A 14,562-nucleotide genomic window follows, 5' to 3' on the forward strand; every position below is an offset into this window, starting at 1 on the left:
CAGGGAGGCCTGGCGTGCTGCAGTCCATGGGGTCGCAAAGAGTCGGATACGCCTGAGCGAGGGAACTGAAGTGAACTGACCCCCTAGGGTTTAAAAGTTCTGAATTTACCGCTTAGGGTCCACACTTGAATGCAGAAAACTTTTTAAATGTAATAACGTAACCAGTATACAGTAGTGATAACCCCGAAGAGCTGAGATAAATCCCAAGTTCGTTTTCGAGAAAACGGAACAGGAAACCAGGGACTCGAGTTTGAACCGTGCCTGTGTGTGATTTTCCTGGGCAAGTACCGTCTCAGGATAGCCCTCTCAGTCTGTAAGATGAGCATGATCCAGAGGTACACTTCACAGGGTTCTGTGAGGATGATTTTTAAAACGTCGGTGAAAGCATTTCCTCGACCCCATTTGGTGTGCTTCTGCTATTTCCGAGTTCTTTCCACTTTTGCCACTTGGAGATCTAGTGATCACGACCCAAAGAGCTTACACATCACCACAAATGCCTGACCATCTCTCCTCATACGTATCACCTCCCTCGCGGGCGGGTGCAGCTTCGGCTTGGTTGGGTCGGCCGAGTTTAGGTGTCCCAGCTGAGGTCACAGATTCCTGAAGTCAGGAAAGACGGAGAAAGCTATTATTGTTTCTTGTCAAGCGCCCAAACAGGAAAGAAGTCGTTAAGAAAGGTCTCCTACGCGCACGCGCGGTGGACGCCTTATCGCCTAAATGGGGGGAGGGGCGACGTGCTCACGTCGGGCGTGCCGACGTTCGCGCAGCGGGCGCCGCCAGCCAATGGGACCCGCCCCACCGGGAAGGGGCGGGGCTTCTGCCTGTCGAAGGTGGGCGAACTTGTGGTGGCCAGCGAATAGGTTACCTGTGTAGGTTTTGGCGCTCCGGTTAGTTACGTGGAAGTGGTGTCACCGAGACTTTGCTCCTTCCGTTTACCAGAGCATCTTTCCGTTGGTGATACTGGCGCAGATTTCTGCCGGTGACTCTGTCATGCCGAACTCGCGGCCCAGGCCCCGCCGGGGCGCCGGGAGTGGCGCCGGGGCAGCTGGGCGGGACGAGCTGGTGTCGCGGTCCTTGCAGAGCGCAGAGCATTGCCTGGGTTCCCAGGACTTCGGCACCGCCTATGCCCACTACCTCCTCGTGCTCAGCCTGGCCCCGGAGCTGAAAGACGATGTGAAGGTGAGGAGGGCCCTTCTCCCGCGGGGCGAGCCTCTGTTCTTGTATAAGTCAATTAATACGTAGGTAGTTGGAGGAGGGAGTGTGGACTATAAGTGCCTAGTGGTTGTTATTAATGTTTACTGTTCACCGTTGACTGTTTTATTCGCAACCGCAACCAGCCTGTTAGAAAATAGTTTGCTGACCCTTGAAATGTACGTCCAGAATCGTATTCCTTTTCACCAGCTTCTTTTTTACTAGGCTGATTCAAGCCTCAGTCATCTCCTGTTGACTTTTGCAGTACGCTTTGGCTCGAGAAACTAGACTGTCTTCTGCAACACAGCCAACGTGAGCTTTTCATTACAAAAGCCGAATGGTGTCATTCGTCTATTTCAAAACTTGCACTTCCTTCAAATTCCAAAGGTTATATTGCACATGAGGCCTTCAGTGATCTTCTGTCACGTCCTGTATGTAATTCTAGCAAGTTCCTGCCCCAGGGCATTTGCACTAGTCTCTCCTCTCTACTGTTGTGGAAAGAATGCTGAATTAAATTTGGAATTAGCCTGAAGTAATCATTTGGTGATGCATTCTTTAAGTTTCAGTTATTAGATTATTTGTGAGAGTTACTCTGTTGAAGTTCTGTATTTTTTTTTTCAGGTTACTTTAGAAGAATTTCAAAAAATGATTTAGCTTAATTTTCCATTCAGTTTTCAACCTGAAGCTACTTTGCTTTATTTCATGGAAGGTTTCTCAACCTCAAGACTGTTGATATTTTGGATAGGATCCTAGAATCCCCAGCTTCTTCCCAATAGATGTCAATTTTGTATAGACATTTATAGTTCACAAAAACTTAGTGTAAATTCCAGGACCAGCTAGCCCCAAGGAGGAGAAAGTGTTACCTTGAGATTGAGTTTGCTCTTCTAGGTAGGCAGACATAGAATAATGGATCCATCCAAGTGCTTTTTCCTCAGTTCTTTGCTCCTTAGTTTCCTCTTGTAAAACAGGGATGATGTGTATTAAAAATATATATAAAGTTTGTATTTCAGTTCCTGTTGTTCAGTAGGGTTAAGTAACTAGCTCTATTTTATGCAAAACAAAGTCCCATATTTCTTTTCATGGGCCTCTGTGAAAGACCTATTTCTTTAGTCTTATTTCCTTCTACTTCTCATCCTCACACTTCAGCCACACCAAGCTCCTTACCTATAAATTCCCCAATCCATTTAATGTAATCTGTTTTTTTTCCTCCCACACCCTAGAATCTTCATCCTATCCTCGTCTCTCTAGTGAATTCCATTAAAATTCTGTTTCAAGTTTAACTCTCCTGTAGAAAATATGGGAAGATGATATAAATGTTGTCCGTGATAAAGCAGGAATGACTGCAGGCTGCTCTGTCTACACTGGGTTGCAGCGTGGAGAATGTTGGGAGGGAGATGCGACGGGAGTGAGGGTGACTGTGGGAAGGCGATTGCTGTTGTCTAGCAAGTGGTCACTGGAGAAGGCAATGGCACCCCACTCCAGTACTCTCGCCTGGAAAATCCCATGGACGGAGGCGCCTGGTGGGCTGCAGCCTATGGAGTCGCTAAGAGTCAGACATGACTGAGCGACTTCCCTTTCACTTTTCACTTTCATGCATTGGAGAAGGAAATGGCAACCCACTCCACTGTTCTTGCCTGGAGAATCCCAGGGACGGAGGAGCCTGGTGGGCTGCTGTCTGTGGGGTCGCACAGAATCGGACACAACTGAGTGACTTAGCAGCAGCAGCAGCAGCAGCAAGTGGTCACAAGGCCCACATTGTATTGGGTGCAAAGAGGCATGAAGTATGAGTGAAAGGCCCCCACAATGTGGGGAGAGGAGGTGACAGATTTAACGATAATGAGAGAGAATTGGCTGGGTTTGAAATTAATTGTTTTGGAGTTAAGGTAGCATTATAAGGTGACTTCACAGTCTGAAGTTGGGTGGTACCTTAACCTTTGTGAGAAGAATGTTACGGGTTCAGTTTAGAAAATTTTGAATTTTTTTCCAAATTGTATGCTGAATTTCTCTCTGTGAGGCCTCTGTCAGGGTAGGAAAGGATTGTTGTTCAGTGCTCTTCTCTGCTCACTGGTCAGGAAATGTTTGGGTTGAGCTGAGTTTGAGATTGGGTAAGGGTGCAGTCCCTGGTTGAGATGACTGCTAGGGAGTGGTTTCTATGGGCCTGAAGTTCAGAAGAGAGGGTCTTGATTTGAGATGTAGATGTGGCATCCTTCAATGTAGGTGATGCCTTGGGGATGAATGAGAAGAAAAGAGGGTCAAGGCCTTACACCTAAACGTAGGAATCTGCTAGAAAAGGGGGTCAGTGGAGAATGTGATGAGGAGGCCACGTATGGAGAGAGTTGGGAGAGCGGTCAAACTGTCTTAATTTTGCCTTTTACTACCATGTAGGTGATAAAATTTACTCATTTATGCATTTGTTTATTCAGTAAACAGGCCTATTAAAGCCCAGTAAGACTTAAGGTAATTTTCAGTTGTCACTGAGTTTTATTTTCTGTGGACTCTTCAAGTCGTGTTGAGTAGTCTTTCATCATTTATGCTGTCGACTCATTTACTGTTCTCTTTGGTGAAGGAAACTTTCCAGTATGCGCTCTTCCGATGGGCTGAGGAACTCGATGCTCTCAGCAGAACACCAGACCTGCTTGGCTGCTATGAGCGAGCCTTGGAGCTGTTTCCCGACGACGAAGTGATCTGCAACAGCATGGGGGAGCGCCTCTTCAGGTGCGCGCCGGCTTCAGCGTCACAGCCTCAGAGTTACCCCAGCCCGTCTGGGCTGGGTACATGTGTAGTGCAGTGCTTTGAGCAGGGAGGGTTCACTGCAAAGAGTTATTAGCTTTAAAGGGATCGGACTAGAGAGTCGGCTAGTGAGAAGTAAAGAGAACTCAAAAGCATGTAGGAGTAGTAGATGCAATATATAACAATTTTATATCACATACTGTGTAATAGCTGCTGCCCTTGGGGCTGAGATCAGGTATCCATGGAAGAGTTCCTTTCCCTGGACTGAGATATACAGACCTTGTTGGAGAGGACATAGCCTGATTGCCAGGGTGCCAGAGAAGTCACTGCGGTCCCTTGCTGGGGAACCTTCTTGTAAACCTGTTCTCCAGAACTTCCTGGAAACTTGGCATTTCCTTTCCTAAGAGTGCCATTCACTCTTTGGGTTCTACAGTGTTTTTTTTTTTTTTTTTTTTGCTTATACCATACCCAAAATGAATAGTCTGATTCTGTTTCTTTAAAATTGGTGGGATGCTGAGAGGTGCTTGCAAAGAAGTATGAGTATGGAAGGGGTCTGCTGGCTCAGTTCTCTTCATCATGTGGACCATATGCTGGTGTGGTGCATAAATCACCCGTCAGTAACAGAGAGGTATGGGAATAGAGATTGTGAGTAAGCATTCAGAAACCTGAATAGCAGTTTGCATAAATCCAAGCACGTGGTCAGGTAACTCACTTGTTGAGGAGAGCCTGGGCCACTCAGATGGCTCTGAAATCTGGTGTGGGAGCTACACAGCAGCTAACCCTGGGCAGTACAAGTGTGTTGGTCTACAGGTGGGTAGCTATTTTACAAAGAGAGGGAGTTTTTAGATGGTTTAAGAAGCAAGGTGGTTTGAGAAGTTTTTTTCCTTCCATCTTTTGTTATTGATTTGCTCATATATAATTCAGTAGTAATTTTTGGGTGACTCACCTTTGATTTTTTTCCTTCAGGCACAGTGACTGTCTTTTTGCAGTCATATTCACTTGGTTTCTGTTATTTTTAATTAAAATATGTAATTTTTGTAACAAGTACAACAAAATATATAATTCTAGTAACAAGTGTAAATTAGTCTGGCTGCAAATATGCTAACTCTTGATGACCATTCTGCTCAGTTGAAGGCACAGCAGAGAGACACCTGCTAGCCATAGGCATTAGTATCTTTTACAGTGGAAGTGGTTTTTAGAAACCTGGTGTTCTAGAAAGTTGTTTAAATGGAAGATGACTAGGAGAGCTTCTACTATACCAATAGTAAAGTAGTTATTTCATAGTCAGGTCCTTGTTAGTGTCCTGGAATGCATAAATATAATAGGGATTCAGAAAGGAAAGAAGTAAATGAGACTCGCAGTCCTCACTGAAGGCTTCCCAAGGAGACGGCACTTGTGTTGGGTAGGATTTGGAGTGCTGGAGGGGGGTTCTCAGGGTAGATGAGTGACATGAACCAAGGCATTAACAGTGTATAGTTGAATGTTTCATTTGTCATTTTTCATTCTAGAATGGGCTTTAGAGATGAAGCAGCTGGGTATTTTCATAAAGCAGTGAAGCTCAACCCTGATTTCAATGATGCAAAGGAGAATTTTTATCGTGTTGCAAACTGGTTGGTGGAACGCTGGCACTTTATCATGCTTAATGACACCAAAAGGAACACAATTTATAACGCAGCAATCCAAAAGGCGGTGCGTTCGGGCTCCAAAAGTGTTTTGGATATTGGAGCAGGAACTGGAATACTTAGGTTTGTTGGAATTGTGTTTTAATTACATATACATGTATACTAATGTAAATTAAAGATTTTATCAAATGTCGAAAATTTTGACAGTGAAATTTAAAAATAGAGATTAATTTATTTCTCATAATCTTGTTATGATTATTCATGCAGCGATTATTATTGTCATTTTCACTATAACTTTTTCTTTATTAAGAACTTGACATAGTCATCAAGAAACATTTGGAGTTATCATTGAAATTTTGCATAATACTTTTACGAGTAGGTTTTACATTAACATTCTGGTTGAGTCTAGTTTTTAAAAGTCTATTAGCCTTCTGCATGACAGTTGTCTTAGTAAGGTGGATGTTATGATTTATTGTCTGACTTGTTTCTTGGCGAGAATATTAGTTCGTTTTTTCAAATGCAGAGTAAATAATGGTTGTGGTAAAGAATAAAAGGAAAACCCCGTATTTCATAATTTCACTGAAATTTGAAAAGAAAACAGTAGATTATTTTTTTGATGGAACACTTTTTCCCCCTGTAGCATGTTTGCTAGGAAGGCTGGAGCACATTCTGTGTATGCCTGTGAGTTATCCAAGACCATGTATGAACTTGCCTGTGATGTAGTGGCAGCAAACAAGATGGAAGAAGGGATCAAACTCTTACACATGAAGTCGCTTGACATAAAAATTCCAAAACACATTCCTGAAAGGTATTATGCCATGAACTAATTTTACTGTTTATAATCCACTGTTTTACTTCTTAAGAATTAAGATATTCACATTTCTAGCTTCTAGTCCAAATAGAAAGGCTGAAACCTTTATATTGTGAAGGTACAGATATAGGATAGTTCAGCATAAGAAGAAGTTTCATAATGTCATATTCTTGACAAAGAGGATTTGAAGATCTTGAGAAAAATATGCAGCAAGGGATTTAATCAATAAACGTCAGCTTTAGCAAGTTACTTTATCTTTGTTCATTCTAGTATTCTGGTTGTGAAAATGGATCATACCTCCTATGGTACATAGCTATTTAAAAATTGTAAACGTAATGCATGAGTAGATTAAGCTTGATGGACTTAATCCCATTTGGTGGTAATATTCTTGGCTAAAATGAAAGTTTTGGAAGCATCAGCTGTCAATGTAGTTTGACTTCCCCTCTTCAAATGCTTTGAATATTATGTCATAAGTCTCAACTTTTTAGTGTTATTTCATTTTGATCCATATCACAAGGGGATGGAATTTTAGAGCTAGAGGGGATTTAAAAATCGTCTGGTCCAACAAACTATCGTTTTTAGATACACTTTTCTCTGTGTAGCACTTGTGTTACTACCTCCCCTGGGCAGTCTCTGTTTTCCTCTTACTTAAATTCAGTTCACATTGAAATAGGGCTTTTTTATGCTTTGTCATCCATGGGACTATGATTTGAAAAGTCTTCCTCCCTATATGTTTAAGAATATTTAAATTTACATGATACGCTTTTCAATTGTCTCTAGGTTTGTTTTCATGAAAGAAGTCCTGTTAGATTGTTGAGGCAGATATTAAATACATTTTATAGAAATAGTGTCCTCAATTGTCTTAGTCTGATCAGGCTGCCGTTAACAAAATACCACAGACTAGAGTGGCTGGAATTACAGACGTTTATCTTCTCACAGCTCTGGAGGCTGGCAGTCCATGATCGTGGGTGCTGGCAATTTGGTTTCCGGCAGGAGCTCTCTTGCTAGCTTTGCAGATGGCCGTCCTGCTGTGTCCTTACATGGCCTTTCCTCTGTGCCCGCGAGGAGAAGAGAGATCAGTGCTTTGATCACCTCCTCTTTTATTAGGACACAGGTCCCATCAGATTAGGAGTTCACTCTTACGACCTCATTGAACCTTAATTAACCTCATAAAGATCTATCTCCAAATACAGTCACACTGGGAGTTAGCGCTTCAGTGTGACTTTTGGTTGGTACCCAATTCAGTACATAGTGTGAGTCAAAGTTACATTACCTTAATCCACTTTTTTCTCACACATAGTTTTATAGAAAGGATGTATTGGCTTTGAATGAAGAGATATGGTTTATAATAATAATAATTTGTTGTTGTCTAGTCACTAAGTCGTGTCCAACTCTTTGCGACCCTGTGGACTGTAGCCTGCCAGGGTCCCCTCTCCTTGGGATTTCTTAGGCAGGAATACTGGAGTGGGTTGCCATTTCCTTCTCCAGAGGCTCTGTTGACTCAGTGATCAAACTCATGTCTCCTGCATTGCAGGCAGATTCTTTACTGCTTGAGCCACCTGTGAAGCCCAATCATAATAATGATTTATTTTTACCTTGAGCAAATCTAGAGACTTGGAAGATGTCAGATGATTTTGAGATGCCTTTTGCATTCTAGATATATGCAATCATGAATACTGAAAATTTTGTGTATGTATATAAAATACTGGTTTCAGGCACAGTGCCATACTGTGCTTCAGTCGTGTCCGACTGAAGTCGTGACCCCATGGACTGTAGCCCGCCAGACTCCTCTGTCCATGGGATTCTCCAGGCAAGAATACTGAAGTGGATTGCCAATCCCTTCTCCAGGGCATCTTCCCGGCCCAGGGATTGAACCCACGTGTCTTACGTCTAAGCTGCATTGGCAGGCGGGTTCTTAACCACTAGTGCCACCTGTGAGGCCCACAGGCGCGGTAGAGGATACTAAAGCTGTTTTCTGTTACCAAGGAAGCTATAGTCAAGATAGGAAGATAAGGAATATTCTTGAAAATATCTTTTTCTTGTAACTACAGAAACGAATGATACTGGCAGTGAGCACTAAAGAAGTTCGATGAAGGGAGAAACTTTTTTTGGGTGTGTTTTTGGGTGAGATTTTCTAGAAAGAATAGAGAGAGACCAGAACTCTGCGGGTTAGGCTTTGGTGAAAACTCCAGGTGTGGGTAAAGCATGAGAGGTGACAGGAGGGGGACAGTCAACATATGAGAGATAAACATGGGTAATGGAAGTGGGAGAAGGGTTTGGAGGGGAGGCTCTCTCACTGTACTCCATGTTGTCTGTAGGGGAGTCACTGATGGTAGGAAGTATTTGTATAGAACACTTAGGATGGATGTCCAGTTACTCAGGGTTAAGGAGCGGGGCTGGTAAAAGTAACGGATATGAACCAATCCTTAGGGTCTAGGCAATGAAAGAATAACCCAGGAGGCAGCAGGTCAAGTGAAGGTGACCCCTACTGTCCCCGCCAGGAACCTGCCCGTGGAGAACAGAGGAGCCTGGGAGAAACATTAGAGTTCCTTAGGATTCAAGGGTAGATGTTAAACATGAAATGTATGAGAAAATTTTGTATTTGTGCTGTGTCTATAATATATTCTTCCTTCTCTCAGCTTTGACATCTTTTACATAAATAGCATGATATTTTACTTACATATATCTTTAAAAAATCGTTCTATAGAGTGTCCCTAGTTGTAACAGAAACTGTCGATGCAGGTTTATTTGGAGAAGGGATTGTGGAGAGTTTGATTCACGCATGGGAGCATTTACTTTTGCAGCCAAAGGTAAGCAGCATGAGAACTCTTAACTTTGATTAAGAATTCATTAGTCAGTAGATGGTTCACTGAGCCCCTAGCGTAGTTGGCAAAGCAACAGGAGATGCGTCCCACTATTGAGGTACATACTATATAGCTGGCAAGTAATCCGTGTGAACAAAATACGTTTAATAACATAGTGCAGTGTATTCTTGTGTGCCCAAGTGGGGTATACAGGCAGGAATTCTTAGGAATTGAGGTTATGTGATGAAGGGATTGACTCTGGAATTCTTGAGTGAGGTTGAGAAATGGAAGTATTTTGAGCTTTACAGCTTCACTGCTCATATTGTTTATTTGGCAAATTTACCAAAAGGGAATGTAATGGGTAACCGGTGTGGTATGATTTTAAGGTACCACTTGGACCTAGACTGGACAGAATTGACTCTTATAATTGCCAAGTTGTATTTTACATTGAAATCCTCTACTGTGGCCCATAAACTGTAGCTTTCATGTATATATTGATATATGTATTATGAAAGAAAGGATTTTAACATGTAATAAGAATTGACTACTTACATAAAATTATTTGGATTTAAAATAGCTAATGAAAGGTTAAAAGAAGAGCAGTTTGTTTTTCAAGTAGGTAATGGTGATTTTGGTCTCTTCATTAAAGTCATACCCAAAGATCTTTTCTTGTGTGCAAATTAGAGGCTTCTAGCTCCCACTTCCCTCTCTCCTTTTCTTCTTACTAGTACTTAAAAAAAGAAAAAAATTTATACATATATACACACACACACGCATATATATGATATATGTATACTTACACATACACATTCATATATATATATATATATAAATGGAAATAAACTTTTTAAAGGAAAAAAAAACTTAACCTGCTTATCATTAGCTATTGTTTTTCTAAGCTTTCTTATAAATTTTCATAGCTTGCCATCATGCACACATATTTTGACAAAAATATTTTGACATCAATGTAGCAGAATATAATTTTTACTGTTATATTTTTAGACCAAAGGTGAAAATGGTAATTGTGAAAAATATGGGAAAGTTATACCAGCAAGTGCTGTTATATTTGGGATGGCAGTAGAATGTGCAGAGATAAGAAGACATCATAGGTAAGTGATTATTTAAACAGTAAATATTAAAAAATATTTCAGTAATTTTGAGGAGTTGCCTATATTTAAAAGGTTATTTAGTGGACTTTTGGATGAGAATGTATCATCTTCTGACCTTTAAATTCATGATATTTATTCCAGTCTTAATTTTATTTTTGCTTTTTTTTTTGTCTTTAAAACTGTCTTTAAAACTAAGACTCTTGGATTAACAATCAGCTTTCAGTTTTCTAGTGGACAATTTAGTTTTGATACAACATAGTATCCTTTTGATGTGTGATAGATTCATGAGAAAAATACTAAGTTCAAACTAATTTTAGAGTGAAATAAAAATTTCTGTGTGAAAATAATTTTATTTCTCCCAGTTTTCTGTTCTTAGTAACTGTTGATATTATAATGTTTTATTGGTGCATGGGATGAAATTTCAGGATCTTTGTACCCTCGAGATGCTGAGATTTATGCAGTGTGATACAGGTGAAAATTTTTTTTAGTTATAAAAACTTCTTGGTTACTTCTTTTTCTTGAACATTAATGAATTTTTTAATTTTACTAAAGTGTTGATCCATATTGTTCTAGGACTTTTTAAGGAGGCCCTACATCTGATAACTCAGTAGTAGTAAATGTAACACATAAATATTTTAGGAAATACTGGTGATTTAAAGAAGAAAATAAAAATCATCCTGAGCGCCTCACTGATAGATAGCTACTGCTCATCTTCATAGTATATTCCTCCTTACACTCCTCAGTGTATGTCACAGGGTGGTGATAAGTAAAGTAGTTAGCGGTTGATCAGGCATAGGTACTATCCAGAAAGTGGCCTTTGCCAGCAGATTGGCTGAATTAGAGTGAGCTAGTTTGGTTGTCAGCTCTGTGTAAGTAAATGTGTGTGTGTATAAATTTCATTTTGCTTCAGTAAAAATGATCAGTATCAGTAAATCTATTAAAATATCAGTAAATATATTAGCTCTAGTGAGCCTCTTCATGTTAATAGATGTGCTTCATGATTTCTTAAGAGTAGTTTCCTAGTGTTGCAGTTCCCAGAGTTTAGAGGTTTTGGGTTTTAAGAAACTTGGTTTAGGGACTTCCCTGGTGGTCAAGGGGTTAAGACTCTGTGCTTCCAATTTAGGGAATGCGGGTTCAATCCCTGGTCAGGGAACTAAGATCCCACATGCCATGCAGAAAGGCCAAAAAATAAATAAAAATATTAAATTAAAAAAAAAAAAGAAACTTGGTTTAGTAGATATAAAAACTAGAAATAAAAAAACAGTAATTTATTGATGCAGAAATAGAAAAAATAGATCAGTATAATACACTAAAGACTCTAGATACACCTTTGAATTTATAGGGATTTAGTATGTGATACAGATGAGGTATTTCATATGAGTGGAGAAAGGATAAACTATTTAGTAAATGGAGATGAAGTACTTCACTTGGGTAAGATTGTTGTTCTTCAGGTGCTCAATCGTGTCTGACTCTGCAACCCCTTGGACTGCAGCACACGAGCCTCCCTGTCCTTCAAATGGTTAAAGTTAGATCTTTACTTTTGATTCCAAAATGAATTAAGTATCTAAGTGTAAAAAATCCATTAAGTGGTGAAGGCTTTCCAAAGCAAAACAGGGAGGATCTAGAAGCCATAAAAGATGGACAAATTTAACACATTAAAAGAAAATTGAGTATCTGGTGAAAGATAGTATAAAGTTAAAAGGCAGATGACAAGCTGAGGTAAAATTTCCAACTTTTAGAATAAAGTTAAGTTGGAGAAGACTCTTGAAAGTCCCTTGGACTGCAAGGAGATCAGCCAGTGCGTCCTAAAGGAGATCAATCCTGAGTGTTCACTGGAAGGACTGATGTTGAAGCTGAAACTCCAATAATTTGGCCACCTGATGCGAAGAGCTGACTCATTTGAAAAGACCCTGATGCTGGGAAAGATTAAGGGCGGGAGGAGAAAGGGATGACAGAGGATGAGATGGTTGGATGGCATCACTGACTCAATGGACATGAGTTTGGGTGAACTCCGGGAGTTGGTGATGGACAGGGAGGCCTGGCGTGCTATAGTCCATGGGGTTGCAAAGAGTCAGACAGGACTGAGCTACTGAACTGAACTGAAACTTATTTGCAATTGTCTATTAATGAGAGAAATGGAAATTAAATCAATAGGATAACATTTTTAACTGTTTACATTCTGAAACATTAAAAATGATTGATAAGGGGAATTCCCTGGTGGCCTAGTGGTTGGGATGCCACACTTTCACTGCCGAGGCCCCAGGTTTGATCCCTGGTCGGAAAGTGAGATCCTGCAAGCCACACAGTGGGGCCAACAAAAGAGATAATATCCTGCTTTCTCATGTTGTTGTTTAGTCGCCAAGTTATGTCCGACTTTTTTGAGACCCCGTGAACTGTAGCCCACCGGGTTCCTTGTTCGTGGGATTTCCCAGGCAAAAATACTGGAGTGGGTTACCATTCCCTTCCCCAGGGGATCTTCCTGGCCCAGGCATTGAACCTGGGTCTCCTGCATTGGCAGATGGATTCTTTACCACCGAGCCACCAGGGAAGCCTATTTTCTCATAGATAGGGGGAAAATGTATACCCTTTTGGTGCAAAATTTTAGTAGTTCAATTTGGCGTCATCTAACAAAACTAAAGGTGTGTATAGTCTGTTACGAAATGTTTCCACTTCTGATAATTTGTCCTAATAAATGTGTACAGGGATGCTTACTGTAACACTGTAATTGGAAAAAACAAAACAAAAAACGATCTGCATACTTCTTGCATCTGATGAAGCATTCACCCAGTGCAGTACTTTAAAGGAAACAGTTAAGGTGCATATGTAGAGAGGGAAAGAAGTTAATGACGATTAGTGAAAAAGAAGCCATAATTCTAGGAGCAGTGAGCATACATGGCCCTCAAATCTTAGCTTTTGAATACCATTCCTCACCACGGGCAACTGTAACTCCTTGAAGAAATGGCTGCTTCCCAGACTGGGGCAGAACAGATTGAAGATGACTGTGAAATAACTTGGGTCAGAAATTTAAGGAACTGCTGAAGAAAATGATGTGGGTGGTTAAAGGTCACAGGAGCATGTTTGGAAGTGTCTCCCTCTGGCCAAATCTTGGACATTTTAAGCACCAAGATATATAAGGACAGTTCCATTGAATAAAGTAAGAATCCATAAGTCCCTACTTATAACAAATAGATTAATAAATGGAACTAAGATCCTGCAAGCAACATGGTATGGCCAAAACAAAATTGTCCACATCATGAGAAGCAAAAATTGAAGAGATTTAAAGGATATGACAGCTAAATTGAAATCATGATCCTGTATTGGGAGTGGGGGGGGAAATTATACAAGACAGTTTTGATTTATTGATTCAGTTACTAAATATAAATATGAACTATATTCTGATATGAAGATGAAATAATACTGCATTTGATGTGTTATGACTAAGAAAATATCCTTTTGTTTATAATAAAGATACACTCAAGTATATCTATGAAAGGATAAATGGGTATGATGAATGCAATTTTCTCTCAAATGGCTCAGAAGAAAGAGTATATGTGGAGAGAGAAAGAATATGGTACAAATAATGTGGTAGACTATTAAAAACTTGATGAATGTGGTTAAAAGATGTGAGAGTTCTTTAGACCACACTGGAAGCCTTTCTATAAATTTGAAATCATTTTCAAAATAAAGAGTTAAGAGCAGAGGAAAATAAGTATAGTGGGTCTGAGCAACATACATACATATGATTACACACAGAAGGAAAAAGATGGGAGGGCACACACATCAAACTTCTCACAGGGAGGAAATGGATGCTGTGAAGGTGGACTTTCACTTTTTACTACATTGTTTGAAGTTTTGACAGTAAGTTTATGTTCATGTACTAGGTAAGAAATTGAAAGGGAACTTGTCACATTCTTTTTGTTTCTGTAACTTGTGATTTCCAATTTAGTTATGGTTAAACTCATTAATACTTCCATTTGATAGTAGTAGACTGCATGAAGCCCTGTAAAGACAGAGAAGCTAATAAATGAGTATGTATGAGAGGAGGTTGAAGTGTTTCCTGTTACAAGATGGTGTTTCTAAAATGCTCATCAAGCGTTTTTCCCAGTGTAAATTTTTATTGACATCAAACATTGTTATAGCAAGCACATAAACCATACATTTATGATGGATTCAAGAAGTCGATACATATGTACCCGTGCTCAGATCAAGGTCCAGAACCCCACCCCCACCCCACCAGGTCCTTAGGAAGAACCCCCTTCCAGCTACCAGCGCCCCACACCCCCAAGAGTGTCTGC

At 40.4% G+C, this 14,562-nt stretch overlaps 1 protein-coding gene across 2 annotated transcripts in view; it reads left to right on the top strand.

The window, feature by feature from the left end:
* The first annotated feature begins 796 nt into the window (after positions 1-796).
* PRMT9 (protein arginine methyltransferase 9) overlaps positions 797-14,562 on the top strand; it is a 31,900-nt gene continuing 18,134 nt past the window's right edge. Inside the window, exons 1-6 of one of the 2 annotated variants that reach the window (XM_020873213.2) lie at positions 797-1,179; positions 3,758-3,906; positions 5,430-5,666; positions 6,184-6,351; positions 9,062-9,164; positions 10,161-10,267. In XM_020873213.2, the coding sequence (XP_020728872.2) occupies positions 991-1,179; positions 3,758-3,906; positions 5,430-5,666; positions 6,184-6,351; positions 9,062-9,164; positions 10,161-10,267 (953 nt within the window). In that variant the 5' untranslated portion in view covers positions 797-990. The other variant, XM_020873214.2, reaches the window with a different exon arrangement.

This window comes from Odocoileus virginianus, chromosome 12 (assembly GCF_023699985.2).
Source record: "Odocoileus virginianus isolate 20LAN1187 ecotype Illinois chromosome 12, Ovbor_1.2, whole genome shotgun sequence".
NCBI lineage: Eukaryota > Metazoa > Chordata > Mammalia > Artiodactyla > Cervidae > Odocoileus > Odocoileus virginianus.